General features: G+C 38.3%; 5 protein-coding genes across 7 annotated transcripts in view; 2 read left to right on the forward strand and 3 right to left on the reverse strand.

Annotated features, from left to right (window-relative positions):
• Positions 1-161, reverse strand: part of LOC111783665 (transcription factor MYB64-like) — a 1945-nt gene extending 1784 nt beyond the window's left edge. Inside the window, exon 1 of the mRNA XM_023664581.1 lies at positions 41-161. Within this exon, the coding sequence (XP_023520349.1) occupies positions 41-147 (107 nt within the window). The 5' untranslated portion in view covers positions 148-161. The remainder of the gene's footprint in view (positions 1-40) is intronic.
• Positions 162-5680: 5519 nt separating this feature from the next.
• Positions 5681-8762, reverse strand: LOC111783056. Of its 2 annotated transcripts, XM_023663932.1 has the most exons (4): positions 8601-8762; positions 8281-8363; positions 6745-8075; positions 5681-6157 (listed from the first exon to the last, which is right to left on the reverse strand). In XM_023663932.1, the coding sequence occupies exons 3-4, from the start codon at positions 7896-7898 to the stop codon at positions 5920-5922; spliced, it is 1392 nt and encodes a 463-aa protein (XP_023519700.1). In that variant the 5' UTR covers positions 7899-8075; positions 8281-8363; positions 8601-8762; the 3' UTR covers positions 5681-5919. The 2 variants fall into 2 exon arrangements, with proteins under 2 accessions (XP_023519700.1, XP_023519699.1); XM_023663931.1 differs by having other exon boundaries at positions 6745-8363.
• Positions 8763-14648: 5886 nt separating this feature from the next.
• On the reverse strand, positions 14649-16838 carry LOC111783364 (60S acidic ribosomal protein P0-like). Its single transcript, XM_023664292.1, has 5 exons — positions 16533-16838; positions 16372-16440; positions 15760-15858; positions 15287-15679; positions 14649-15005 (listed from the first exon to the last, which is right to left on the reverse strand). Exons 1-5 carry the CDS (start codon positions 16788-16790, stop codon positions 14856-14858), a joined length of 969 nt encoding a protein of 322 aa, XP_023520060.1. The 5' UTR covers positions 16791-16838; the 3' UTR covers positions 14649-14855.
• A 1252-nt stretch (positions 16839-18090) lies between these two features.
• Positions 18091-20435, forward strand: LOC111782634 (pentatricopeptide repeat-containing protein At2g29760, chloroplastic). The gene has a single exon (XM_023663416.1). It carries the CDS (start codon positions 18116-18118, stop codon positions 20315-20317), a length of 2202 nt encoding a protein of 733 aa, XP_023519184.1. The 5' UTR covers positions 18091-18115; the 3' UTR covers positions 20318-20435.
• Positions 20436-20859: 424 nt separating this feature from the next.
• LOC111783082 (T-complex protein 1 subunit beta-like) lies at positions 20860-26364 on the forward strand. Of its 2 annotated transcripts, none has more exons than XM_023663961.1 (13): positions 20860-21074; positions 21214-21244; positions 21345-21401; positions 21477-21542; positions 21713-21824; positions 21989-22117; positions 22813-22884; positions 23033-23148; positions 23421-23497; positions 23765-24250; positions 24399-24714; positions 25628-25810; positions 25899-26364. In XM_023663961.1, exons 2-12 carry the CDS (start codon positions 21239-21241, stop codon positions 25772-25774), a joined length of 1584 nt encoding a protein of 527 aa, XP_023519729.1. In that variant the 5' UTR covers positions 20860-21074; positions 21214-21238; the 3' UTR covers positions 25775-25810; positions 25899-26364. The 2 variants fall into 2 exon arrangements, with proteins under 2 accessions (XP_023519729.1, XP_023519730.1); XM_023663962.1 differs by having other exon boundaries at positions 20860-21019.
• Positions 26365-26547: the final 183 nt, after the last annotated feature.

A 26547-nucleotide genomic window follows, 5' to 3' on the forward strand; every position in this document is an offset into this window, starting at 1 on the left:
TATATATATTATATTAGAAAGAAATGGTAAGGAAGATCACCTGTCTTCTTCTTCAGTCCACTGTCCTTTAATGAGAATTGCAGAAGAAGGCTTCTTTGATTTCTTGAGTTTGGAACAAATTTTGCGTTCATGATTTGGTGTAATCATCGCCTTTCCTTCGTTTCTTCTTCCCCATCCGTACATTTCTGAATCTTCGAGTTCTTCTTCTTCTAATTCTAATTCTAATTCTAATTCTAATCGCAATGCTTCCTCCACGCGCAGCCTCCCGTCCATTTCAAACCACTCGCCGCCGCAACTTTCCGGCGACAACCCTCCTCCCATCAACCCATTCTCAAAGCAATTTCCGTTCACGTTGTGGCTGTAGAGAAATCGATCTATGGCGGCTAGTGGCGGACCCGACGGCGGCGCGTTGCTCTGCATGTTTCGCCTGAAATATGTTTATGGGGAGAGAGAGAGAGAGAGAGAGAAAGGAATGAAGATGGCGAGACAATGGAGAAGAGAGTGGAGGGGTTTTTGTCATGAGACATGCAGCTTTACAGCCGTTGATCTTGTGGATGATCCAACGGCTGAGATTTATAGTTAGTGTAACTCCTGAGCTTCCTCTTTTTTGGCCAACAAAAAATTAAGAGTTAAGGGAGAGGGATTAGTGGGCTGGTTATAATCATAACCCATTAATTATTTTTATTTAATTTTACTATTATTTGTCCTAATTTTGCTTTATAAAAATGACCATTTTTTTCTTCCCGCTATGAATGGGAGACGAATTTGGCGCCAAATTATCGTGAATTGACTGTTTTGTCCTTGTGTGGATTTACTTTTTGCAGCGAACTGGCAAGGGTAATCTTGGGTTTTCCTTCTATCAATATGAAATTTGAGGAAATTACTGAGAGAAAATTAAAGTAGGGAAAATAAAAGAGGAAATGATGGGGGGTTTTAAGTTATTGAAAATATTAATTATATATTTAATATAGGGAGAAAATTTAGGAGAACATGAAGGAAATTAATTATATATGCCCCCTAAATGCCCCTCCCACTAATATACTCTTCTTTAGCTTAGTGAATGTATATAATTTTTTAACAAACAAATTAAAAATGAAATGAAATATGTCTTTATTTTACCCACGGTCCGAATAATTAGGTATAGTCTAAACTATCACGATACTCGATTTATCATTTTAATTTTCAATTAACACATCATAATTAAAGGCCAAATTTGAGTTAAAGCCCAGCCCATAATGTACGGTTGCGTCCCATATCAAAGGTGCTGATAGGGCAGAATTTCAGCTACATGAAACTGGATACGGCCCAGAATAGAGTTGAAGCCCAGTCCAAATCGGCCCAATAGTGAAACAGCCCAAATAGGCCCGTGATGGAAGCCCAATTCGCCCCACAGTGGAAGCGCAAATCGGCCCACAGTCGAAAACCAAATCGACACCATAGTGGAAGCCCAAATAGGCCCATACTGGAAACCCAATTTGGTCCATAGCGGAAGCCCACGTCGGGCCACAGAGGAAGCCCAGGTCGGCCCACAGAAGAAGCCCATGTAGGCCCACAGTGGAAACCCAGGTCGGCCCACAGTGGAAGCCCAGGTCCGCCCACAGTCATCCAAGGTCGGCCCAGAGTTGAAGCCCATGTCGCCCACAGTGAACCCATTTCGGCCCACTGTGGAAGCACAAGTCGGCCCACAGGGGAAGACCATGTAGGCCCAGAGTGGAAGCCCAGGTCGGCCCACAGGGGAAACTCATTTAGGCCCACAGTGGAAACCCAGGTGGGCCCACAGTGGAAGCTCAGGTCCGCCCACAGTCAACCCAGGTCGGCCCAGAGTGGAAGACCATGTCGCCCACAATGAGCCCATTTCGGCCCACGCTGGAAGCCCAAGTCGGCCCACTGTGGAAGCAAAGGTCGGCCCACAGGGGAAGACCATGTAGGCCCAGAGTGGAAGCCCTGATCGGCCCAGAGTGGAAGCCCATGTCGGCCCACACTAGAAGCCCAGGTCGGCCCACAGGGAAAACCCATGTAGGCCCACAGTGGAAACCCAGGTGGGCCCACAGTGGAAAGCTCAGGTCCGCCCACAGTCAACCAAGGTCGGCCGAGAGTGGAAGCCCATGTCGCCCACAATGAACCCATTTCGGCCCACGCTGGAAGCCCAAGTCGGCCCACTGTGGAAGCCCAGGTCGGCCCACAGGGGAAGACCATGTAGGCCCAGAGTGGAAACCATGTCGACCCACTGTGGAAGCCCAGGTCGGCCCACAGCGGAAGCCCAGGTCGGCCCACAGTGGAAACCCAGGTCGGCCCACAGTGTCAGCCCATTTCCGCCCACAGTGGAAGCCCAAGTCGGCCAACAGTGGAAGCCCAGGTCCGCCCACAGTGGAAGCCCATGTCTCCCACAGTGAGCCCATTTATGCCCACAGTAGCAGCCTAAGTCGGCCCACTGTGGAAGCCCATGTCGGCCTCGTGGAAGCCCATGTCGGCCCACTGCGGAACCCCAGGTCGGCCCAAAGGGGAAGCCCATGTAGACCCACTGTGGAAGCCCAAGTAGGCCCACAGTTGAAGCCCAGGTCGGCCCAGACTAGAAGCCCATGTCGGCCCACAGTGGAAGCCCATGTCGCCCACAGTGAGCCCATTTAGGCCCACTGTGGAAGCCCATGTCGGCCCTGTGGAAGCCCATGNCTGAGGAAGCCCATGTCGGCCCTGTGGAAGCCCATGTCGGCCCACTGTGGAACCCCAGGTCGGCCCAAAGGGGAAGCCCATGTAGGCCCACAATGGAACCCCAGGTCGGCCCACAGTTGAAGCCCAGGTCGGCCCAGACTGGAAGCCCATGTCGGCCCACAGTGGAAGCCCATGTCGCCAACAGTGAGCCCATTTAGGCCCACAGTAGAAGCCTAAGTCGGCCCACTGTTGAAGCCCACTTCGGCCCTGTGGAAGCCCATGTCGGCCCACTGTAGAACCCCAGGTCGGCCTTAAGGGGAAGCCCATGTAGGCCCACAGTGGAACACCAGGTCCGCCCACAGTCAGCCCATTTCGGCCCACTGTGGAAGCCCAGGTCGGCCCACAGTTGAAGCCCAGGTCGGCCCAGACTGGAAGCCCATGTCGGCCCACAGTAGAAGCCCATGTCGGCTCACAGTGGAAGCCCATGTCGGCTCACAGTGGAAGCCCAGGTCGGCCCACAGTGAGCCCTAGCCGGCCCACATTGAAAGCCGGTCTCGGCCCACAGTAGAAGCCCATCTCGGCCCACAATGAAACCCCAAGTCGGTCCACAGTGAAAGCCCAGTTCGGCCCACAGGGGAAGCCCAGGTCGGCCCACAGGGGAGCCCATATAGGCCCACAGTGGAAGCCCAAGTCGCCCCACAGTGGAAGCCCATGTAGACCCACCGTGGAAGCCGAAGTAAGCCACGGTGGAAGACCCAGTCGGCCCACATTGAAAGCCCGTTTGGGCCCACAGTAGAAGCCCATGTCGGCCCACAGGGAAGACCAAGTCTGCTCACAGTGGAAGCCCTTGTCGGCCCACAGTGAAAGCCCATCTCGGCCCACAGTGGAAGCCCATGTCGACCCACAGTTGAAGTCCAGGTTGGGCCACTGTGGAAACACAGGTCGGCCCACAGTGGAAGCCCAAGGTGGTCCACAGTAAAAGTCCATGTCGGCCCACAGTTGGAATCCATGTCGGCCCATTGTGGAAGCCCATGTTGGCATACAGTAGAAGCCCAAATAAGCCCACAGTGGAAGCCCAAGTTGACCCATATTGGAATCCCATGTCGGCCGACAGTGGAAGCCCATGTCGGCCCACAGTTGAAACCTATGACGGCCCAAATTTCATTTACGTAAGGATGGATATGGCCCAGTTTTGAGTTAAGACCATCCCGTAATGTATGCGCACGGCCCATATAAAAGTACCCAATGGGTCATGAAGCTGGATACGGCCCAGTTTTGAGTTAAAGCGCAGCCTAAAATTCACGGGTACGGCCCATATCAAAGAAGCTAGTTGCCCCCATTTCATCTAAATGGAACTGGATATGGCACATTTTTTAGTTAAATAAAACTCTTTTTTTTTTTCTTTTCCATCCGGACGGTAGATTTTTATAATTAGACTAATATATATAAATTGAAATTCACCGCCTATAATCAATAATCAACACGGTGCAGGGTTTTTAGTGGCTAAATTATAGGAACACAGTGATTAAGTGTCTTTTAGTTAGATTAATTATAACACAAAATACGCTGAAAAGACTCTTGTTGATTTGTAGGATAGTTTTCACTCTTTAGAATGTTGGGGCCATGAGACGTTACAAAATCCTATCAGAATAGTACCTCTCTCAGTAAGATGAGATTCGGAGACTAACCAAGACAGAAACTAGTAGCCATGTGAGACTGGAGCAAAATAACCATGTCTTAAACCGGAAATGAGACAAAAGGCATTGAATTCATATGTAGAGGCATACCCATTTAAAGCAATTTGTTAAAAGCCACATCTGGTGGGGTGCCATGCTCTTAAAACCAAGCTTCAGCTTCACTTAAATGAAAGGACCAATGAGGCAAAAAATGGCAGAAGTTTGCAGTACATCGGATTTGGCCGCCAACCGAAATAAGATCGCCACCGTTGGATTTGGGTCCGAACAGCGTTGTTTAATTATCGGTGTTATTAACTCAGAAGAGAAGACAAAGTGAAGCTGCAACAGTTCTTCGGACAACCAACAGATGTCTTTTTCTTTTAACTCTTTCCGCATTCAATCTTCTAACACTTTGTTTGAACTTTAAAGAATATGTGAAAAAAAATGTAGTTAAAATTTTGTTACTGGACATCGGAATTCGGGTCACATTAAAGAAAATCTAAGTTTCATTTATGTTTGGATGGTTACATATTATTGATGAAGTTGATTTTTTGTAGAATAAAATGGTTAATATTTTTTTTTAAAATAAAAATATTATAATCTCTTAAACACAAAATTGAAAGATTTATGACAGAGCCGAACCGAGTATTCATAACCGAACCGATTTTAGAATCTAATCGAACCGAGTATTCATATGTTCTCCAAGGTTCTTTGTACCAAAGTAATGAACAAATGAAATGTTTGGATATTGACAAATAAAGTGAGAAGAGAGAAACCACAGCACTTGGCTCAAATTCATATATAAATGACAAGTAGTTTTAAAGAATATGAACCAAGTGTTCCATGAATTGTGCATTCATTACCTAAGCTTGGCCTCATCTCTACCATTAAGAAATAGATTGTTCTAGAAATTAAAATGCTAATATTTTCTAAGAAACTAATTACTTTTATCATTTAATTATCCTATAAATATATATTACCTTAGTTATTAAAAGAAAATATCATTTCATATAGTTTATTATCCATAATTTGTAAATATTTTGTCACATACCGTATCTAATAAGCTTTAATCAAAAGCAAAAAGAATAATAGTTTAGATTCCAATTTTTTTATTTCATGCATGTTATAAGATTTTGGGGCATTCTTTTTCATTTTTTAATACATGTCCAGATCTTATTAGATTTACAAAAGTTATTTTGGTTCTTATTTAAATAACACAAATTTATTATTGTACTAAAAATTGTAAATATTTAACATTTTCTCAATTCAATCACTTTTGAATCTTTGAAAGGATAATCGATTTCATATAGACTATCAAATTTCAAATCTCCTCTACAATTTTATTTCATTTTNAAAAAAAAAAAAGGTTATGTATTAACAAAGACCAAGAACGAAAAATTAAATATACATTGTAACATACCATAGCCACGTGAAGATGCATGCTACCAGCCAATAAAGAACTCAAGATTTCTACTCTTTCAATGCCGACCGCCCAAATCCACCGCCCATCCCACTAATTCCTTCCATAACAACGTGGCCGTTGTCCACCACCGCCGCCGTTGCCGTCGGAGACTGATAGGCGAAGGAATTCTCATCAGGCTTCTGGGGAGTCGAGGGGGAAACACGTGTCGTCACCGCCGGTGTTCCATAGAAAATGGGCGTAGTTGGCAGCGTAGTAAGAGTTGCCTGGATCGGCGGACATAGCCTCCAAGAAAGTCTCCTCGGCTGCCCACAAGTCGTTCCTCACCTGCCACAAGAAAGCGGCGTATTTGTCGAACGCTTCCGCCTCCGGTGGCTCCACCGCCACCGCCCGCTTGAAGTACTCCTCGGCTCTGCAAATAAAAAACATCATTCAATAAGCGACAATATATTGCATTGAATCTTTCTTGTTTTATGTAATTTCAATTCCCACAAAATTGAATCCTAAATATATCTCTAAAAACGAAAAGAAAATTGCATGCTCATAGTGGACCCCCAGAGAATCTCTGATTTTTCTTTTGTTTCTTATTTCGTAAAGGGGAGCGCGTGCGGTCGGGAGAAAAAGATCGTGGCAAGAGCGAGCGATTTTTGTTATCTAGAACTTGAACCACCGCCACAAATGTTGCAATCGGGAAGTTTTTTTTTCTTTTTTTCATGAAAACGATGATTCGCAATTTCGTTTTGAAGATTCTTATTCAGATTAAACTCTCGCGATTCTGAACTTCCTTGAAATTAATTTTTATTTTTTAAAATTTGATCAAGAAATCAAATATTTTCATCATAATCAACATGAAAACTGTAGTTGAAAAGCAAATACAATTCTTTAAATCCAAAAATAGAAAAGAAGCTTGAACAAATTTAACCAGATTTGTTTCGACCGGAGAAGCAATTAGATTGAAGGAAAATAGAACGCAAAGGGAAGGGGGAAGAGAAATTGGACCTGTCATAATCATGGGCGACGAGGTTCAGAAACTGGGCGTAGTTCGTAAGGAGGAGAGGATTGTTAGGATCTTGAAAAAGACTGGTTTGATAAAGAAGCTCTGTTCTTAAATACTCTGTGTAATAATCCGTTTCTATATTCGCCATCACCGGCGACATCAGATTCCGCATCGCATCTCGATCCAGAACTTCGTCTCGCCATTGGCGCATCTTCGAAGCTTCTTCAACTACCGAATTCCACAAACTAGCCTCCTCCTCATCTTCAATGTTCGAGACCGACTCTGCCTCCTTCGCCGTTCCAAATGAAGAAACCTGAGAGGCGTTGTCCGGGAGGATTGTTCGGTATTGATCGGACTGATCGAACTGTCCGTCATCGTCGACTCCGCCGGCGGTCGGCCGTACTTTCCCTCCACCGCCATTGTTTCCGCCGATCGATGTTGTTTTTCCACTGGATGAGGACACAGAGAATGTACTGATGGTGGATGAATCGAACTTGGAGTGGTGTTGGTCGTGTGATTCAACGACGGAAACCATGGCGGTTGGAGGCGGCGAAGTATACGCAAAAGCTTCGTTGTTCCCTATGGAGTAGACGGTGAAATTGGCCAAAAGGATCATAATGGAGACCATTAATGCTGGAGTTTGAGAGAAAACTTGCTGAAATAACCAAACGAACGAAGCGTGAGTCTCTTTCTGGACACGAACGAGAATGCTCTGTAGATCTTCAAAGTACAGAATCTCCCGCAGGCGCAGAGTGTAGCAATGAAGTTCGCGAATCATGAATACAACGGAGGAGAAGGCCTTTTTGACGGAGCATTGAGAAGATCCCGCCGATTCTCTGATTTCCTCTCGCCATTGTAACTTCTTCTTTAACATTCTGAGCGAAACCGGAAGATCGAAGTTATTCGCCCTTCGTTCAATCATCGCCGGGAAAAGCTCGTCGTGCCCCGGCCAATCCGGCCGTTCGTGACCGGTTTCCGGCCACGACGGCTCCACAAATTCCATTACTGAATCTGATTCCGCACAGGAGGCGCTATTGCTACCGCCAGTTTCATTCTCGTCAGCTGAACATTGGAATCTGAGCGTTAGTTCCTGAATCTTCTTGGAAAATTCCTCGTCCGAGAACGCATCCAAACTCGCGCTGCAAGTTCTCTTCATACTGCGGCTCTTCGGCTTCGAAATCTCGCAAGACCGCGACCGATGGAGCTTCGTCGATGAAGAACCGAACAGATTCGATTGCTCCAACCTTTGAACACACCGCCCGACGAGAGATCCTCCGTCGACATAGTTCCGGCGTTTGGAGGACGACGGAGATAGTACAGTGGAGGCTAGCGTCTGCGGAGAAGAAGGACAATGAGGAATAAACGGCTGCGACCAATGGAAACAAGTCGTAGCCTCCATAATCTTCCAGAAAAGGCAGTGAGATAAACAAGCCAAACAGAGGATTCAGAAACAGGTAGAAGACGAAATTTGAAGCTTAACCGCAAAGACTTGAAGAATCGTAAGAGAATCAAAGCTTGGAATATCTGCGAATTTTCACCTCCACGAATCGGCAAAATTTCTACTCAGATCCAGATTAAAAAGATAATCCAAAAGGCCTCCTCCCTTTCGATTCATTCAAACCTGCAAAAAGGAAAGAAAATTCAAATCAAACGAACAAAAAGCAGTAAACACCAGTAAGTCAAAACGAATCCAAAACGAAACTTCATTGGAAGACAGAAAAACAATCATTTCAACAAATTTCCAGGAAAATCGAATCACTAAAAGCACACAAAAGTCGATGGAAAAATTGGATCCAACGCAAGAACTCGGAAAACTCATCCATTCTCATCAAATTCCTCTGAGAAATACAAAACTTACTTGAATTTGTCGGTTCATCGGAAAACGTTCCGATTAAACAAAAACAAAATCTCTCCAAATCAAGAGAGAAACAAGAAATGAAGAAAAAAAAAGAAAAAGAAAAAAAGAATCTGGACGCGATTTAGAGAACCAGAAGCTCCGTGCTTCACTTTATCAGCAAAGAAACGCGGGATCGGAGTCGTCATTATATATGCCAGTAATTATTTAGACGGTTGAAAATTAAAAAATAATAATAATAACAATTAATTAAAATCTCAGAACGTCAAATTCTAAAATATCAAGGCCGTACATAAAGTGGGAACTGGAATAGGCGGTAAACGGTCACTTTACAATGAGTAATAAAACGAGTTGGGTTAATTAATAATGAACTACTAATACTTTAATTGTGGGTCCAGTCCCAATGACGTCGTTAACCGTTATCAGTAGCAGAAAGAAATGGACTCCTTTTGTAGACTAACTAACGCCGCCTAATTAACGGCAACCTTTAATAAACATTTTGAAAGAGTTTAAACTAAAAAATTAAAAAATTTAAAAATTATAAATTAAATTATAACAGCTAAGATAACCATAAATAATAATAATAATAATATATTTTTATACTAATTACATGATTTGGAATTTTATAAAATTAAGAGAAAAATCTAATTTTCACTCTTATTTTAATATATATCATTAATAAGAGAGTTACCATACAACTAATTTCCTTTTTTTATTCTTTGCTTAAATTATATTTAATTCTATTTTACATAACTGGGTGAATAACGATTAATGACGTGGCGTGTAATTATTATTTTTAAGCAAGAAAAACCAAAATTTTCAAATATATTATTTACTCCTAATATAAACTTCAATTAATTTCCCTTCTTTGTATTTTTCTGATGAATTTAAATGTCCATAATAAATATGAATCTACCATTCATGTCACCATTATTTGTTTTGTTAATTAATATATATATATATATATATATATATATATATATATATATATATTTAATAATACCAAAAATACCATAAATATTTTAAGAATGTACCATCATATTTTCATGATCATTGTCTATGGTCTCGGTTCATGCATATGACTCTCATTTATTCGGGTGTCACATTCCTGTAAAGAAATGTGAGATTTCATGTCTATTGGTGAGGAGAATGAGACATTCCGTGGAAACCTTTCTCTAACATACGTGTTTTAAAACTGTGAGGCTAACGGTAATATATAATTGACCAAAACGGACAGTATTTGTTAGTAGTGGGCTTGTGGGGTATTACAAATAGTATCAAAGTCAGAAAACGTTGGGCCCTAGGAGAGTGAGATTCCACATCGTTTGAAAAAGGGAACAAAACGTTCGTTACGAGGGTGTGAAAATCTCTCTCTAACATATGAGTTATAAAACCTTAGGCTAACGGCTATCTGTAACGGGTCAAAGCAAACAAAAATTTGGTAGCGGTGGACTAACAGACGGTTATAAAATTGTGAGCCCAATGATATACGTAACATGCCAAAACGGATAACCATTTGTTAGGACACGTTATTTTAATTTTTTATACGAAAAAGTTATAATATATGGACAGATTATGCATTGTCTACAGGTAGGGAATGAAGTTAAGAATAAAATCTTTTTAAAAAATAATAATAATAATAATACGAAAAGTGGGTCCCCTTGCAATAAATAAAGCGCGAAATACAACATGTGCGACACATTTAAATGTAAAATGTAGTCTATATTTAAAAAAAGGGGTATATTTTCTTGGGCGTGTTGGCCATGTCCAATAACTCTAAGTTCTATTTTTTTAATTATTTTTTTATAAATAAAAAATTTGACTTTTATTTATTTTATTTTTCCACTAGATATTAATTATAAAATCAAATAGTGGGATTTATTTATTTTAGAGAACTATAAATCTAATCCTAACAATATATATATATATATATATATATATATATATATATATATATATATATATATNTTCTATATAATGTTATCTTTCATTAAAAATTATAGAAAAATATGTTTAAAATAGCCTCGAATATATTTTCGGGAAAAATTCATCATTAATATGAATTATGTTGACGAACACAACAAGAAATTCTGACATGCGGGGGTCAACATATGAATCGTCATAAGGCGATCAACCAAGATCAACCAAAACAAGTTGGTTCCACTTACAATCCTTAAAGTGGTTATTCCTAGTTGGTTACCCGAAACACATGCAACGACTCACGCGTCAACATATGAATCGTCATAAGGCGATCAACCAAGATCAACCAAAACAAGTTGGTTCCACTTACAATCCTTAAAGTGGTTATTCCTAGTTGGTTACCCGAAACACATGCAACGACTCACGCGTCAACATATGAATCGTCATAAGGCGATCAACCAAGATCAACCAAAACAAGTTGGTTCCACTTACAATCCTTAAAGTGGTTATTCCTAGTTGGTTACCCGAAACACATGCAACGACTCACGCGTCAACATATGAATCGTCATAAGGCGATCAACCAAGATCAACCAAAACAAGTTGGTTACCCGAAACACATGTAACGACACAGGCCCACCGCTAGTAGATATTGTCCTCTATGTGCTTTCCTTTTCGGGCTCCCCTCAAGGCTTTAAAACGCGTCTTATAGGAGAAGGTTTCCACACCCTTATAAATGGTGATTTGTTCTCCTCCCCAACAAATGTGGGACATCACAATAATAGCACTTGGAATCTAACACTAACACGAGCGTCAATGTGTAAGTAACCAAGTATTACACTTTTGTGGTAAGTCAAGATCCATTAACGATCCCGATTTAATTCTGATTCACGTCGTAAATAAAGATTATAATAGTTAATTATGTTTATGAATAATAATCTCAAAATCAACCCCAACAAAATCAAAATCAAAATTGTTAAGGATATTTAGTAATAAATTATAGTTTACCATATACATTATATTCGATATTTTATTATAAGGCAAATATCTAATATTTGCCTTATTACTAGGTATCTTTCCATGTTATTTCCATTTATTACTACTTCCATATCCTTATAATTTATTTGATTATAAATAAGATAACTTTCACACCATTTAGATGTGGTGGATTAATCAAACATTGACAAAAATCAAAGTATTAGATTTGGTTTGTTTAGATGTATTTAATTAACGTAAAATATATTTTTAAAAAATAAAATAAAAAAAAAGGAGGGAAAAAAGAAACTAACGGTGCAAAATTAAAGAGGGGAAGAAGTCAAGAAGAAGCAAGTTGGGCGAGGCGGTTCCTGTCAGCGTAGCAGTCTCTGTGACACTGACAACTGATTTGAAATATAAGCAAATCAACGGCTCATATTCTCTTGCTTAATTTTCGCCTTGTCTGCGTTTTTATTTTAACAGGTGGCAAAAATAGTATGTAAAATAAATATTTTATTTCTTTTTCTGACATTTTTGCATGTCCAAACTATATGCTAAATTAATAATATGTTTTCTTAATATATATATATATAAAACAAGAAAAATACGTTAATACCTTATTTTTTAAAAATACACTTTAATTTTTAAAATGATTTTAAAATATAGTTTTTAAATTTGAAAAAATTTATTAATACTTTCCTATTCTTTAAAAAAAAAAAACTTCAAACATATATTTAATTTGTTTAAAAATCTAGAAAATGTCATTTTTTTTATTAAAAAAATACTCAATGTAATATTAAATTTTTTTGAGATAATTTATGAGATATTAATAAACAATTTTCATTCATATATTGACGATAATTTTTTTTTTTTAAAGCTTCATCGGTATTTTTAAAACATAATATATATATATATTTTTTTTTTTTACTTTTTAAAAGAAACTCAAAGGTATTAATAAAAAATTTTAAAATTTAAGGATATTTTTTTAAATAAATTACTAACCGTTTTCATAAAAAAAATACAAACATAAAGTTATTAGAATATTATCGAAACATTTGAAATTTTAGATTATATTTATTTTTTAAGACAACTCTGAACAAACTCAACCTAAAAATTTTATGGTCGAGTTGGATTTATTATTTAAATATTTGAAAAGGATTATCAAATATATATTTTTATAAATTAATAGGAGAAATTATATATTTATCAATTGACGTAATTCTACCTAACTTATTAAATATATTATATTTTTCGGTGTTTTACGATCGTTAATTTTTTGTTGTTAGGTAAGGAAACTACGATATAACTTTAGATAAGGTCGTACTTATTTTAATATAAAATATGCTATATTTTAAATCAAGTAGTTTATGTAAAGTGACGAATAAATGGTAAAGAATATTTGGTAAGAAGAAAGAAGAAATTAAAGAAATGGGTTTTGTTTTAATGCTTCATTATACCTCAATAACTACAACAAAGTACACTAAGAATGTGACATTTTAGGTGGCCAAATGTCCAAATTGTCCCTAAAAAATTGTCCCAAATTTCTCTTTTAACTACTCGATGGGGGTAATAAGATGTAATTTTTTCTCGAGTAGAAATCGAGAGGTTATTTAGTGATTTAGTCATCGTTTTCACGAGGAAATATAGAGAGAAACACCTCGTTTGCTGGTTATATGGTAATTAAATGCCATACCAAAAAAACTAATCTATATCTACGAGCGGCTTCCCCTCAAAATTGCTCATTTATTTTGATCGAGGTGGGTATTCACAAAAAAAAAATATATATATATCCGTTTATTATTTTTTAAAAAAAATATTTGATCTCACATCCGTTAAAGAGGAGAACGAAGCATTATTTACAATATTTTACCATTAAAAAAATTTCAAACATAGTTTTTAATTTAAATATTATAGTTAAAATTTAAAAATAAATAAATAAGACGTGGGCGGGGAATATAAAGATCCGAGCTCGGGAGGTATGAGGGGTAAAATGGACATATCTAATTATTATGATTATAGCTAAATATTGAGGTTGACTTTTTACATGCTTTTTCACCGAACCCACTTTTTTTTTTATGGTAAGAGCCGACAAAGGTAGAACCTAGGAAGATAATTTAATAAATGATTTTAATATTATTTATTAATTTTAAAATAATGGAATTATAGTGAGCAATAGAAATTGAGGAAAAGGGCAAATTAGGAAGAAAATGAGGTGAGAGACAATGAGTTGTAGACACCAATGCCACGCCAAGGCCATTATCTCTTTCTCTTAATTTCACAACTTTCTATCATTTTTTTTCCTCTCCAAATATCCGCTTCCCCTTTTCTATGAACTTTGTTCCAATCGAGTATAAGGTAAACCAAACTAAAAGTCATTCGTATACCTCTTTTTTTACCTACTCGTCATGTTTTTTAGTACATTGTCTTTTTTTTAGTACATTGTCTTATTATTTTCCTTTTCGTAATTTTTTAAATTTTGTTTTTTTTCTTTTTTTGTCAAAATTAAAATAAAAATTTGAAAACTAAGCATATAAATATGGAAAGGCATTGCCCTTTGTAAGGGCAAGTGGTGGGGGACAAATAAGATAAATAAAAATAAATAAATAACTTTGAATTAAAATTGTATTTAATCAATAAATAAATAAAGTCATAAAGATGTAAACTATAAAAAAGAGTAAAAAAAAATAATAATGTAGATTTAGAGATATAATATGGGAAATGAGTTGAAATTAGAAATATTGTAATTAAGAAAATTATTATGTATTTAAATTGATGTGTGGGTGATTTCCTAATAAAAGGAAACAAGAANATTGATGTGTGGGTGATTTCCTAATAAAAGGAAACAAGAATGTGGTAAAAGGAATTACACTAAATATACTTCTTTACCACTTCCATCTCTCCTCCAGGAAGAAGTGGGGAACAAAAAGGAAAAATAGACCATATCAACTATTCATCACATGCTTCAATTTTATCTCTTTTTTTTTTGTTTTATTATTATTATTATTATTATGTTTTTCTTTTTAATATTTTTATATATATATATATATATAAGAGCTTGCATAAACTATTTTTGTGGTCGTAAAGACTTGGACAGGGTTGAGCACAACACGTTTTAAAAATGGACAAGTTGAGTAGAGCAAATAAAGTAAAGTACTAACGTTAAAAAGGAGCAACCACTCAACAACCAATCATGACAAAATGTGTGGTTCAAGCTCAAGATGAACAAATAAAAACCACCAAATCCTCACCACAAATTTCACAAACCAACTGAAAATGTCTCCGAGCATATGAAATCAAAAAACATAAAACTAGATGGGTTAAAACAATTTTCTTAACTGTTCATGGGTCCGTCGATTGTGAATGCACTCAATCAAACAGGCCCATGATCATATCCCCGTCGGACTCCTCCTCTGGTTCTGCCGCCTTTTCTTCCTCAGCGGGGGCAGCAGCTGCTGAAGCGCCTCCAGACTCGTCGCCTGCAGCAGGAGCTGCTGCAGCTGCAAACTTGCTTGGATCCTACCATTTTTCCACCACCATACCAAATAAGTCATATACCATTTTATTTCTAGTTCATTTCTACTGCATCTAATGAATAAAGGAATCCTGCTAAAATGCCTAAGGTAAGTGGATCCCACTCAAAATATGACATTTGAAAAGGTTAGTAGGAACGGATAATGGTAATTAAAAAGATCAAAATAAAACTTTATCAAACCAAAACTGAATCTAAATAGAACTATATCTAAGCATTTACGTATTTGATATATTGAGGAGTTTAAGAAAGCTGAAGGCTTACGAACCTTCAAGAATTCTTTGACTTCATCAGCCTGGGGGAATGAATATTCAGTGGCGACAGCAACAGCGAGAAGATTCTTATATGCATTGATGAGCATGTGGGGAGCAGCTGCAAGAGTTGGGAAAGACACAGCGAGAGACAAAGAGGCAACCATGGAAACCCCAGAAAGGAATTTCTCAAGAAGATCTTCCTCTGTAAGATCAAGCACCTCTGGGTCGAAAACAGAGCCATTGTCATAGACAGAGACAACAATTAGACCGTAAGAGAAGGGTCTAATCCCAAGCTTAGAGAGGAGCGCAGCCTCGGATGAACCGACTTTGTCTCCTTTTTTGATTAGCTCCACAGGAGTGATAATTTCCACTGTGCCTTTGTTAATCTTTGTTGGGATGTTCAGCACCTTAGATCATTCAACTTTTATGTTTAGACCCTTTTCCAAATTGAACGGTTTAAAATTGGAGGTACTAGTTCATAAGAAACCTGAAAGAAAGATGTCTGGGAAGGATCGAGTCCAGTGTTTCCTGGAGGAACAATCACGTCAATCGGTGCAATAAGGCCAACACGGGCTGGGGCTCCCACCTGTTTCCATAAATGCATACCATATATAAAACTTGTACAAATATGGCAATTACGCGGAGAAATTATTGAAGGTTGCCGCCATATTGGAGCTCTAAAGAACAAATTTGATAGAACAAACTGCTTGCAAACATTCCAACACAACCAAACTTAGCAGAACCGTGGACTGAAGGCATATTACATTTGATATGCAATTTCATTAGACCTTCAGAACGGATGGGCTATGCAATTTCATTAGACTATTATACAGTTTCATCCTAGTCTTCTGCATTTCTCAATGATCAATTCAGTTCTATAAAAAAACCATTATAAAGTTACCATCGGGAACTAATTACCACTACATTCTATTTATGTCGATAACTCTCTATGAGAACAATAATAGCTCGGAATAGGCCACATAACTTTTAAGGAAACTACAAATCTAGCATTAGGCAGTGTATGGTCAAAAGCCGGCATGGAAATCACAGCACAGAGCAGAAAGTGGAAATGAGATAAAATAAAATCCAAACACAATACCTTGTACTTAGCGACCTCTTCCTTCACTTCCTTCAAATCGCCTTTAGTGAAGATCAAACCCACGTTTCCCTAAACATCGATCGAAGAAAGCTCGTTGAAATCAACAAGAGACAAAATCAAAATCAAAATCAAAATCGAGTTAGAGAGATTGGAATCCGTACCACAAGTTGGGGGAGGAGGTTCATGACGGCGGAATTACCAGTCTTTTCAGAATGGATTCTGATGGAGCGTTTCATCATAGTGTTCTTACCCATGAGAATAATGGAATCGCCTCGAAGACCCTTGCGAATACTCTGAAGCTGATTGGAGCCAACATTGTCGGCGCCGACGATGAGGACATGTGAGTACTCTTCCAGGAGGCGGCAGAGTTTCTTGTCGTACTGCGTCTTCTTTTGAGCTCTGGTGGGCTTGACAACCATGGCGGAAGACGGGGGAGAGATTCTCAGAGAGGATTCTTACGATTTCGCCGGAAAAGGAAACCCTAATGGGAGATGCAATGACGGAGAAGGGATCGTTGCATGAATATATATGGGACTGTGGTTTCGCGGGCTTAGTTAAGGGCCCACTTATTTATTATTTATTATTTATTTTTATTTTATTTTATTTTTTATTTGTTTGGATCCCCAGAATACCATGATGCCTAGAGAATCGTTCTTTCTCCATTTAACGTGAGATTAAATGCCAAATTTCTGTCTATTATATCTTTAATATAACATTTAAATTTAATTTTTTTAATATGTCAAATAATTATTGATATAAAATTTAAATTTTAATAATTTATTAAATACTAAAAAATATTATACTCGACCATATAATACAAATCTATAAATTTCCGAACTAAACTTATAAAATAAATGTGAGTTAATATATATATATATATATTATATTATATTAAATAATAATTAATACAACTAAGTAATAAAAGTAATTCAATTCAAAACCATATTTTTTATATGAAAAACTTATAACATGCATAAAAAAAAAATTAAATAGAAAAAAAATGAGAAGATATAACACGGTAGTTTTAGAGTGGTTCAATCAAACTCCACATATTCCATTCTCGAAGCGTCTCTTTAATCTGAATAAAAAAATTTTATTGACACTTTCCTCGGATCAAAGCACAATCGCTATAACGTTTTTTTTACGAGTTCAAGAGTAAATTCAATCATTTTCACCACATAGGATTAAACCGTTATAAATATTGAAAATTTCAAATAATACACTGCAACTCTCTAAAATAGTAGATTTACAAGTTGAGCACTCACAATTAATAAAAATAATAAGATGGAGAAAAATAAAATTAGAAGCTTGTAGAAAGCTTGCAAAGACAATAGACTACCAGTTGAACACTCACAATTATTTTATCACAATATAATAAAAATATATCTAAAAAATAAGACGAAGAGTAAATAATAAAAATAATAAAATTAAAAGAAATTTTCAAAATTTATGTTATGTATATATTTTTTTTAACATAATAATATAATATAAAAAATATATAATAATGTTAGGTGTGTTATTGTTAATAATTAAAAGTAGACGTGTTATTAATTAAAATTAATTAATTTGAGCATAAAAAAATAAAAAATAAAAAACCCAAGATTTTATTCCAAACCCAATATGTCTTGCGACAATTATTAAAATGAAATAATATATTATCGGGTTGTTTATTAATGTTTATGTTTCTTAGAGAATTATAAACGACTCGAGTGCAAAAGTGGCTCGTTGGTTTCGTTAATGAGCTATGGAAGCTCTAAGCGCTCCATTGGTTTCTCTCCCGAATCGCTCAATCGCAGACAACAATCTTCATTTCAGAAACCACCAAATTCTCTCAACAATCGATCAATGTTCAAGTGGCAAGCAATTGAAGCAAGTTCATGCTCAGATGCTTCGTACCGGCCTCTTCTTCGACCCCTTCTCCGCCAGCAAGCTCATCGCAGCCTCTGCTCTTAAGTCCTCCTCCACTCTTGAGTATGCCCGTGATGTGTTCGACCAAATTCCCCATCCAAATCTCTACACTTGGAACACCCTCATTCGAGCTTACGCTTCCAGCCCCGACCCTTTTCAGAGTTTCGTGATATTTCTGGCTTTGCTTGATGAATGTGACGATTTTCCCAACAATTTCACTTTCCCATTTGTCATCAAGGCCGCTTCGGAGCTAAAAGCGTCGCGGGTCGGCAGAGCTGCTCATGGAATGGCGATTAAGTTGTCGCTTGGTATGGATCAGTATATTCTTAATTCGCTTGTGCGATTCTATGGGGCGTGTGGGGATTTGAATATGGCTGAGCGATTGTTTGAGGGTATTTCTTGCAAAGACGTGGTGTCTTGGAATTCGATGATCTCGGCTTTTGCTCAGGGGAATTCTCCAGAAGATGCATTGGAGTTGTTCTTGAAAATGGAGGGGGCGAATGTGATGCCCAACTCTGTAACAATGGTGGGTGTTTTATCTGCTTGTGGGAAGAAGTTGGATTTGGAGTTTGGGAGGTGGGTTTGTTCGTACATTGAAAGGAAAGAAATTAGTGTGGATTTAACTCTGTGTAACGCCATGCTCGACATGTATACTAAATGTGGAAGCATTGGCGATGCAGAGAAGCTGTTCGACGAAATGCCTGAAAGAGATGTCTTCTCTTGGACTACCATGCTTGATGGGTATGCGAAAATGGGCGATTTCAATGCTGCTCGGAAGGTGTTTGATGAAATGCCTGTGAAAGAAATTGCTGCTTGGAATGCTCTCATATCTGCTTATGAACGAAATGGTAAGCCTAAGGAGGCTTTGGCCACTTTTAATGAGCTGCAGCTTAGTAAGATTGCCAAACCCGATGAAGTCACTCTGGTCAGTTCTCTGTCAGCCTGTGCTCAATTGGGGGCAATTGATTTGGGTGGGTGGATTCATGTGTACATAAAGAGGGAAGGGATAAATCTAAACGGTCATTTAATTACTTCTCTTATAGACATGTATGCTAAATGTGGTGCTTTGGAGAAAGCTCTTGAGGTGTTCTATGCAGTGGAGGAGAAAGATGTGTATGTTTGGAGTGCCATGATTGCTGGCTTGGGAATGCACGGCCGTGGGAAGGCGGCGATCGAACTGTTCTTCGAAATGCAGGAAGCTAAGGTGAAGCCGAACGATGTGACATTTACGAATCTACTGTGTGCCTGCAGCCATGCTGGATTAGTCGACGAGGGACGAGCACTTTTCCATGAAATGGAGCCAGTTTATGGGGTTGTGCCGGGAACGAAACACTACGCTTGTATGGTTGATATTCTCGGTCGTGCTGGGTTTCTTGAAGAAGCTATGGAGTTGATCAATGAAATGCCTACAACTCCAAGCGCCTCGGTTTGGGGTGCTTTGCTTGGTGCCTGCAGCCTCCATACGAATGTTGAGCTTGCAGAGTTAGCTAGTGACCAATTGCTCAAGTTGGAGCCTAGGAATCATGGTGCTATTGTACTTTTATCAAACGTATATGCCAAAACAGGTAGATGGGATAAGGTTTCTGAGTTGAGGAAACTAATGAGAGATTCTGAACTGAAAAAGGAACCAGGTTGTAGCTCGGTAGAAGTCAACGGCATTTTCCACGAGTTTCTAGTTGGCGATAATTCCCACCCGTTATCCCGGGACATCTACTCGAAGCTGGACGAGATTGCAGCGAAACTAAAATCAGTTGGGTACGAACCAAACAAATCCCATCTTCTCCAGCTGATCGAAGAGGACGATGTCAAGGAACATGCCTTGAGCCTTCACAGCGAGAAGTTAGCCATCGCGTTCGGGCTTATTAGTTTGGCTCCATCTCAACCAATTCGAGTTGTGAAAAATCTTCGAATTTGTGGAGACTGTCATGAAGTCGCCAAGCTCATATCTAGAGTTTACAACCGAGATATATTAGTGCAAGATCGATATCGATTCCATCATTTTCGAGACGGTCATTGCTCGTGTATGGATTATTGGTAAAAACAGCAAAAGAATGGATTTGTTGTAAACTGAGTATTCACAACTAACTAGGAAGGTATGATCTCTTAAATGAGTAGTAATTTGGAAACCTTTCTTATTCAATTATATTGTAGGTTCACTGTCCCGACTCCTCTTTTAGCACGCTTTATGTGAGATCTCACATAGGTTGGAAAGGAGAACCAAACATTCTTTATAAAGGTGTAGAAATCGTGAGGTTAACGGTGATACGTAACGAGCCGAAACGGACAATATCTATTAGCGGTTGCCTTGGGTAAACAGTATAAGGTGATTTGTAAAATCTCACATCAAATGAAGAGAGGAACACAACATTCGTTATAAGGGTTTGAAAACTTCTCCGTACATGCTTTACATATTAACGCGTTTTAAAAGGGTGAGATTCCAATATAATTAAAATGTTTAACTATATTTCGTAAAAAATAAAAATAAAAATTTAATATTACAACACATATTTTTCAATTTTAAATATTACAAAAATCATAATTTCAAATACACACTTACTCAAGGTAAGTAAACAATAAAGAAGCCAATAAAAAGCCCTAGTTCTGTCCAGTGACCTTTCCCTCACCTCTTCACTGTCCTCCATTTTTCTCCCTTCCAGGCCACCGTAGCGAGCCATAAGCATCTTCACCGGCCCACCCGACTCATCTTCTCCATCTCTGCTGCAAGTATTCTTTCGTCGAGGTCCACACTTAAATCACTCGTTGTTTGTTGAGTTTTCTCCTAACAATTTTATCCGGTAAGATCTTAGGGTTTAATGACCTTAGGGTTAGGGTTTTGTTGTCTTTGTTTAAATCTGTTTCTCATTGTTCATTGGCTCTGCATATATTCCATTTCGATTTCGTTTAATTGACTGAGTAGTGTACTTCATTCTACAGCTAGGTCTCAGTTTTCATCATTTCCATGGCGGTAAGTTATTTCCTAGAGACTACATTTTGATCTTACTTTTCATTTCTCATTGAGTATGTTATCGTTCTTTTTCTGGTTACATGAATTTTGAAATTTTTAGGTCGATAAACTTCTGAAAGATGAAGCGAGCGAAGAGAAGGGAGAGCGTGCTAGAATGGTAAGTTTTTCAAATTTTGTTTCATAAACCCTTTTCCCGTTCTGATGTTTAATTTCTTTTGATCATTTTTTATAGGCATCATTCATTGGCGCTATGGCGATTGCTGATTTGGTTAAGACAACATTAGGACCAAAGGGGATGGTAAGTTCCACTCCTTTACTTTGAGTAGAGATTGAGAAACCACAAAATAAATCCACCCCTAATCGTTCAGTCCTACAGGGGAAGAAATATAAACTGACATCAACGTGACAATTTGTGGTCTTTATTTCTTATCTTTAGACTATTCCATGACTGCATATAATACCTTCCAGGATAAAATTCTCCAATCTACTGGCAGAGGACGGCAAGTCACTGTCACCAATGATGGTGCCACCATTTTAAAATCCCTCCATATCGATAACCCGGCTGCCAAAGTTCTTGTCGGTATCCTTTTTTTAGTGTTTAACGTGTTTATACTCGAAGAAATTTCTTCACTACTATAGTTGCACAAGGTCGTATAATTCTATTTATGGATGCTTCATTTATTTTACACGAAGTTGTGCCCTTTTTATGGCTTTAAATGGAGAATCTTTAACTACAAGGTTAAGATATTTCAAAAGTTCAAGATGATGAAGTGGGTGACGGCACAACCTCAGTTGTTGTTTTGGCTGGAGAACTTTTAAAGGAAGCAGAAAAGTTGGTTGCTTCAAAGATTCACCCAATGACAATTATAGAAGGTTTGTTTCTTACTATTTTAATATTTACATTACTATATAGACATTCAAGTATGAGTTGTATGCCGTGGCCGTGTTTTGCAAGGTGATAACATGTTATTTTGTTTTTCTAGTATAGGTAGGGATCCCGGTAGGATGGTAATTGGTGCCTTTATCTTTCAATAGCAATTCTAGTTTTGGATGCATGAAAAGACATAAATATTAAGCTTAAAGCCTGGACCATTGTTCTCCTTTTTTCTTCTCCTCGTTGCATGAGTTGACCCACTCTTTCTGTTTTTCTCTGTTCCATGATCAATCCCAATTAAATCTTCCCTGGGGACTTGCAGAAATAGGGTATTCCCGACCCTAATGGAAAAAGTAGGGTGGTTTTGCCGTCCACATTTTTATTTCTATTTTTATGAAGTTTGAATTTGGAACTCCTTCCCTTTTGAAGATTGAATATTGTGTTGTATGCCCGTGTTATGCTATTGTACAAAAATCTCAGCATCATGTTGTCTTAATGGAATATCTCTCTAATGATTATGTCTCGTCTCTATGTGTGTGTGTATGCATGCAGGACATCACCTCCTTTCTCTTTCTCCCCTTTTTCGTTCTGTGGAAAGTAGATTGAATATTTTGTTTTTTTTTTCCTGGTACTTTCTACCTTTTTGATGTGTATAAGTTGATAAAGCTTGTCATGGTTCATTTGAAACTTTCAGGTTACAGAATGGCTGCAGAATGTGCTCGTAATGCTTTACTAGGGAAAGTGGTGGATAATAAAGCAGATTTAGGTAATATGCCCATTTCTTCCTATCATTTTAACCTCTCCTTATCTTGCATGAGACTGTTAAATATATTTTTTTACACAGAGACTATAAGTTTCAGATCTTTTATGATACTAAAACTGTGTAATCGGAAGTTGCGGTTGCCCTTTTTCAGAGAAATTTAAATCAGACTTGATGAAGATCGCAATGACTACTCTTTGTTCCAAAATTCTATCACAAGACAAAGAACATTTTGCTCAATTGGCAGTAGATGCTGTAATGAGGCTAAAGGTGAATGCTCATTCTTATCTATATGTTGGGCTTTGGGTTAAAATTATGTATGAACAAGTTTGATTGCAAGTTGAAATATCATGATGTTTATTGCTGCTATTTGATGGGTACTGTTCCTCATCGTAATAAATTCTATGTTCATGTGTGTGTCCGAGAGAGAGGGAAGGACATTTTAAATAATGTGTATCTGTCTCCATGTTGTGTTGGTGTGTCTAATATTCCACACCTTTGGATGTGTGTTCTATTTGATTTTTACCTTGTTACAATTGCAGGGGAGCACAAACTTAGAGTCGATTCAAATTATCAAGAAACCTGGAGGATCATTGAAGGATTCCTTTTTAGATGAAGGGTAGGTTTTTGTTTTTTGTATCATAACAAGTTTGAAGCTAATGCATATTTGTTGCATCTTGTGTTGCAAATTCTTAAGAAACCTGGAGGATCATTCGAAAACTATTTCATTAAGTAATCTAATTTTTTAAATCGACACAATTCAGGAATGTTTTTTCTGAAAAAATGCTCTTGTTATACAAGCATACTTGCTACATTTAGAAATATTTTTTTGTCCTCTTTGGAAAGTTATTGATGTTTAAAATACGAGATTGTATTTTCTGAGCAGGTTTATTCTTGACAAGAAAATTGGTATTGGCCAACCGAAACGCATAGAGAATGCCAAAATTTTAGTGGCAAATACTGCTATGGACACTGACAAAGTTAAGATTTATGGTGCCCGAGTTCGTGTTGATTCAATGTCAAGAGTTGCTGAGATCGAGGGTGCTGAAAAGGAAAAAATGCGAGAGAAGGTAAAGAAGATAATTGGTCATGGAATCAACTGCTTTGTTAATAGGCAGTTGATCTACAATTTCCCAGAGGAACTATTTGCAGATGCTGGAATACTCGCCATTGAGCATGCTGATTTTGATGGCATAGAGCGTCTGGCTTTAGTAACTGGTGGTGAAATTGCTTCAACTTTTGACAATCCCGAATCTGTGAAACTTGGATATTGCAAGTTGATTGAGGAGATTATGATTGGCGAGGACAAACTGATCCATTTTTCAGGTGTGGGAATGGGTCAGGCTTGTACAATTGTGCTGAGGGGTGCAAGGTATTTTGAAAAAACCGATAGATTTTATTTCTCATTTTAGGGTGATTATTAGTGGTCATATTTACATTTACGTTCTTGTCTTGAAGCTGTTTCATTTGCAATGTTATATGTTTTGATGGTGCTATGTCGCGTTTTTGTTCTTTGCCAGCCATCACGTCCTTGATGAGGCTGAAAGGTCTCTGCACGATGCCTTGTGTGTATTGTCTCAGACGGTCAATGACAGCAGGGTCCTTCTTGGAGGCGGATGGCCCGAGATGATTATGTCAAAGAAAGTGGATGAGTTAGCTAGGAAGACCCCTGGGAAGAAATCGCATGCTATTGAAGCGTTTTCACGGGCTTTACAGGCTATTCCAACAATCATTGCTGATAATGCTGGGTTGGATAGTGCTGACTTGGTTGCACAGCTCCGGGCTGAGCATCACAAGGAAGATTGCAATGCAGGGATCGATGTCATATCTGGATCAGTAAGTTTTCAGGAAGATATTATTAAATTTAGGAATAATAATAGATCAATTGCTATAAAGTAACTGTTGCAGTAAGTACACATCGTATTCAGGAAGATGCAGTCCTTCATGATTTTCTTATTCCTCTCGCTTGTTCTGTTATTTAATTGATCGTTAGTAACACAAATTTTGAGATCTCACATTGGTTGGGGAGGAGAATGAAACATTCTTTATAAGGGTGTGGAAACCTCTCCCTAGCAGGCAGACGCGTTTTAAAAAAACCTTGAGGGGAAGCCCAAAAAAGACAATATCTACTAGCGATGGGCTTGTGCCGTTACAAATGGTATCAGATCTCATATCGGTTGGGGAGGAGAACGAAGCATTCTTTACAAGATTGTGGAAATCTCTCCCTAGCAGACGCCTTTTAAAAAACATTGAGGGCAAGCCCAAAAAGAACAATATTTGCTAGCAGTGGGCTTGTGCCGTTACAAATGGGTATCAAAGCCAGGTACCGGGCGATGTGCCAATGAGGAGACTAAGCCTCAAAAGGGGTGGACATGAGGCGGTGTGCCAATGAGGAGACTAAGCCTCAAAAGGGGTGGACATGAGGCGGTGTGCCAGCAAGGACACTAGGCCCTGAAGGGGGAGAGTGGGTTGGAGGGTCCCATATTGATTGGAGAAGGGAACAAATGTCAGCAAGAATGCTGGGTTCTGAAGGGTAGTGGATTGTGAGATTGTGAGATTGAGGAAAACAAAACATTCTTTATAAGGGTGGAAAACACAAAGATGACAATATCTAGCTGTGGGCTTGGGCCATTACAATAGGGCTGCTTACTTAAAATTTATCAATAGATTGTCGTCATTACCTCTGATTTTGTCTCATAATATCGACAATTCTCTCTCTAACCCCTACTGTGATTATCATATATGACAGGTTGGAGATATGGCAGAACTTGGCATTTCAGAATCATTCAAAGTCAAGCAAGCCATATTGCTTTCTGCAACGGAGGCAGCTGAGATGATTCTTAGAGTGGATGAAATCATCACCTGTGCCCCTCGGAGGAGAGAAGATAGAATGTAAAACAGTGTATGGTTGTGGGTGGTAATGACATCTTCTGTAAGCACTATCTTATCTCATGCCATATTTACTATTATTGCCATCACTGCTCTGTTGTGAATGTTATATGTAAGGTTGGATTTTGTAGGGGGAGGTTTCATTTTCTAGCAAGAACTTTGGATTTTTCGTTTACTGCCGAGTTTTTCGATCAGTCGGTGTATTTCCATTCACTCATCAGCTAACAAGAGGGGATGCTGCAAAGTTCAGTTCATGAGACTGCGGCGGAGTGGAGCACTCTGCCACAAAATGAATTGCCTTACCTTTGTTGGATCTTGCTGGTGCCACCCGAACGTGTTATATTTTGGGTTTGGCTAACTTATCCTTGAGTTCTTACCGCTCTATGTTCTTCGTCGATGCATGTTTATGCTGGTGTTCAAGAATTATCTCGGATTCTGAATTTTTTTTGAAAAAAAGGTTTAAAAGGTGCAGCAGCAAGTTCTTATTTATTCTGAACTTCAGGAATCTGAACATTGATGGTTTAGTTCATTGTGTTCGGGTGGTTAAGCCTGACCATATTGTTAAGCTTGAATTTGTGGATTTGTTTTGTGTTTGAAGTCTAATTTGTTAATTATAAAATTTGGACTGAGTAATGCGATAGATAATTCATATATCAATTATTAGTTGTGCTTCAAAAAAGTTCCAAATTAATCTTAAAATATTCGACTTTATGTCTAATTAATCCACCCGTTTCAATTGTAAAAGATTCCATATTTCATAGATTTGTTTTTATCTAATTT

Source organism: Cucurbita pepo, chromosome LG20 (genome assembly GCF_002806865.2).
Source record: "Cucurbita pepo subsp. pepo cultivar mu-cu-16 chromosome LG20, ASM280686v2, whole genome shotgun sequence".
NCBI classification, from domain to species: Eukaryota; Viridiplantae; Streptophyta; class Magnoliopsida; order Cucurbitales; family Cucurbitaceae; genus Cucurbita; species Cucurbita pepo.

Coding starts and splice junctions, on each gene's coding strand:
- LOC111783056 (XM_023663931.1), bottom strand. CDS start 8,141: ATGGAGGCTACGACTTGTTTCCATTGGTCGCAGCCGTTTATTCCTCAT. Junction 6,158..6,744: donor GTCGCCCATGATTATGACAG/GTCCAATTTCTC, acceptor TTTTATTTGCAG/AGCCGAGGAGTACTTCAAGC.
- LOC111783364 (XM_023664292.1), bottom strand. CDS start 16,790: ATGGTTGTCAAGCCCACCAGAGCTCAAAAGAAGACGCAGTACGACAAG. Junction 16,441..16,532: donor ACCTCCTCCCCCAACTTGTG/GTACGGATTCCA, acceptor ATCGATGTTTAG/GGAAACGTGGGTTTGATCTT. Junction 15,859..16,371: donor AAGAGGTCGCTAAGTACAAG/GTATTGTGTTTG, acceptor TTATGGAAACAG/GTGGGAGCCCCAGCCCGTGT.
- LOC111782634 (XM_023663416.1), top strand. CDS start 18,116: ATGGAAGCTCTAAGCGCTCCATTGGTTTCTCTCCCGAATCGCTCAATC.
- LOC111783082 (XM_023663961.1), top strand. Junction 21,825..21,988: donor GGCTGCCAAAGTTCTTGTCG/GTATCCTTTTTT, acceptor TACAAGGTTAAG/ATATTTCAAAAGTTCAAGAT. Junction 22,118..22,812: donor CCCAATGACAATTATAGAAG/GTTTGTTTCTTA, acceptor TGAAACTTTCAG/GTTACAGAATGGCTGCAGAA.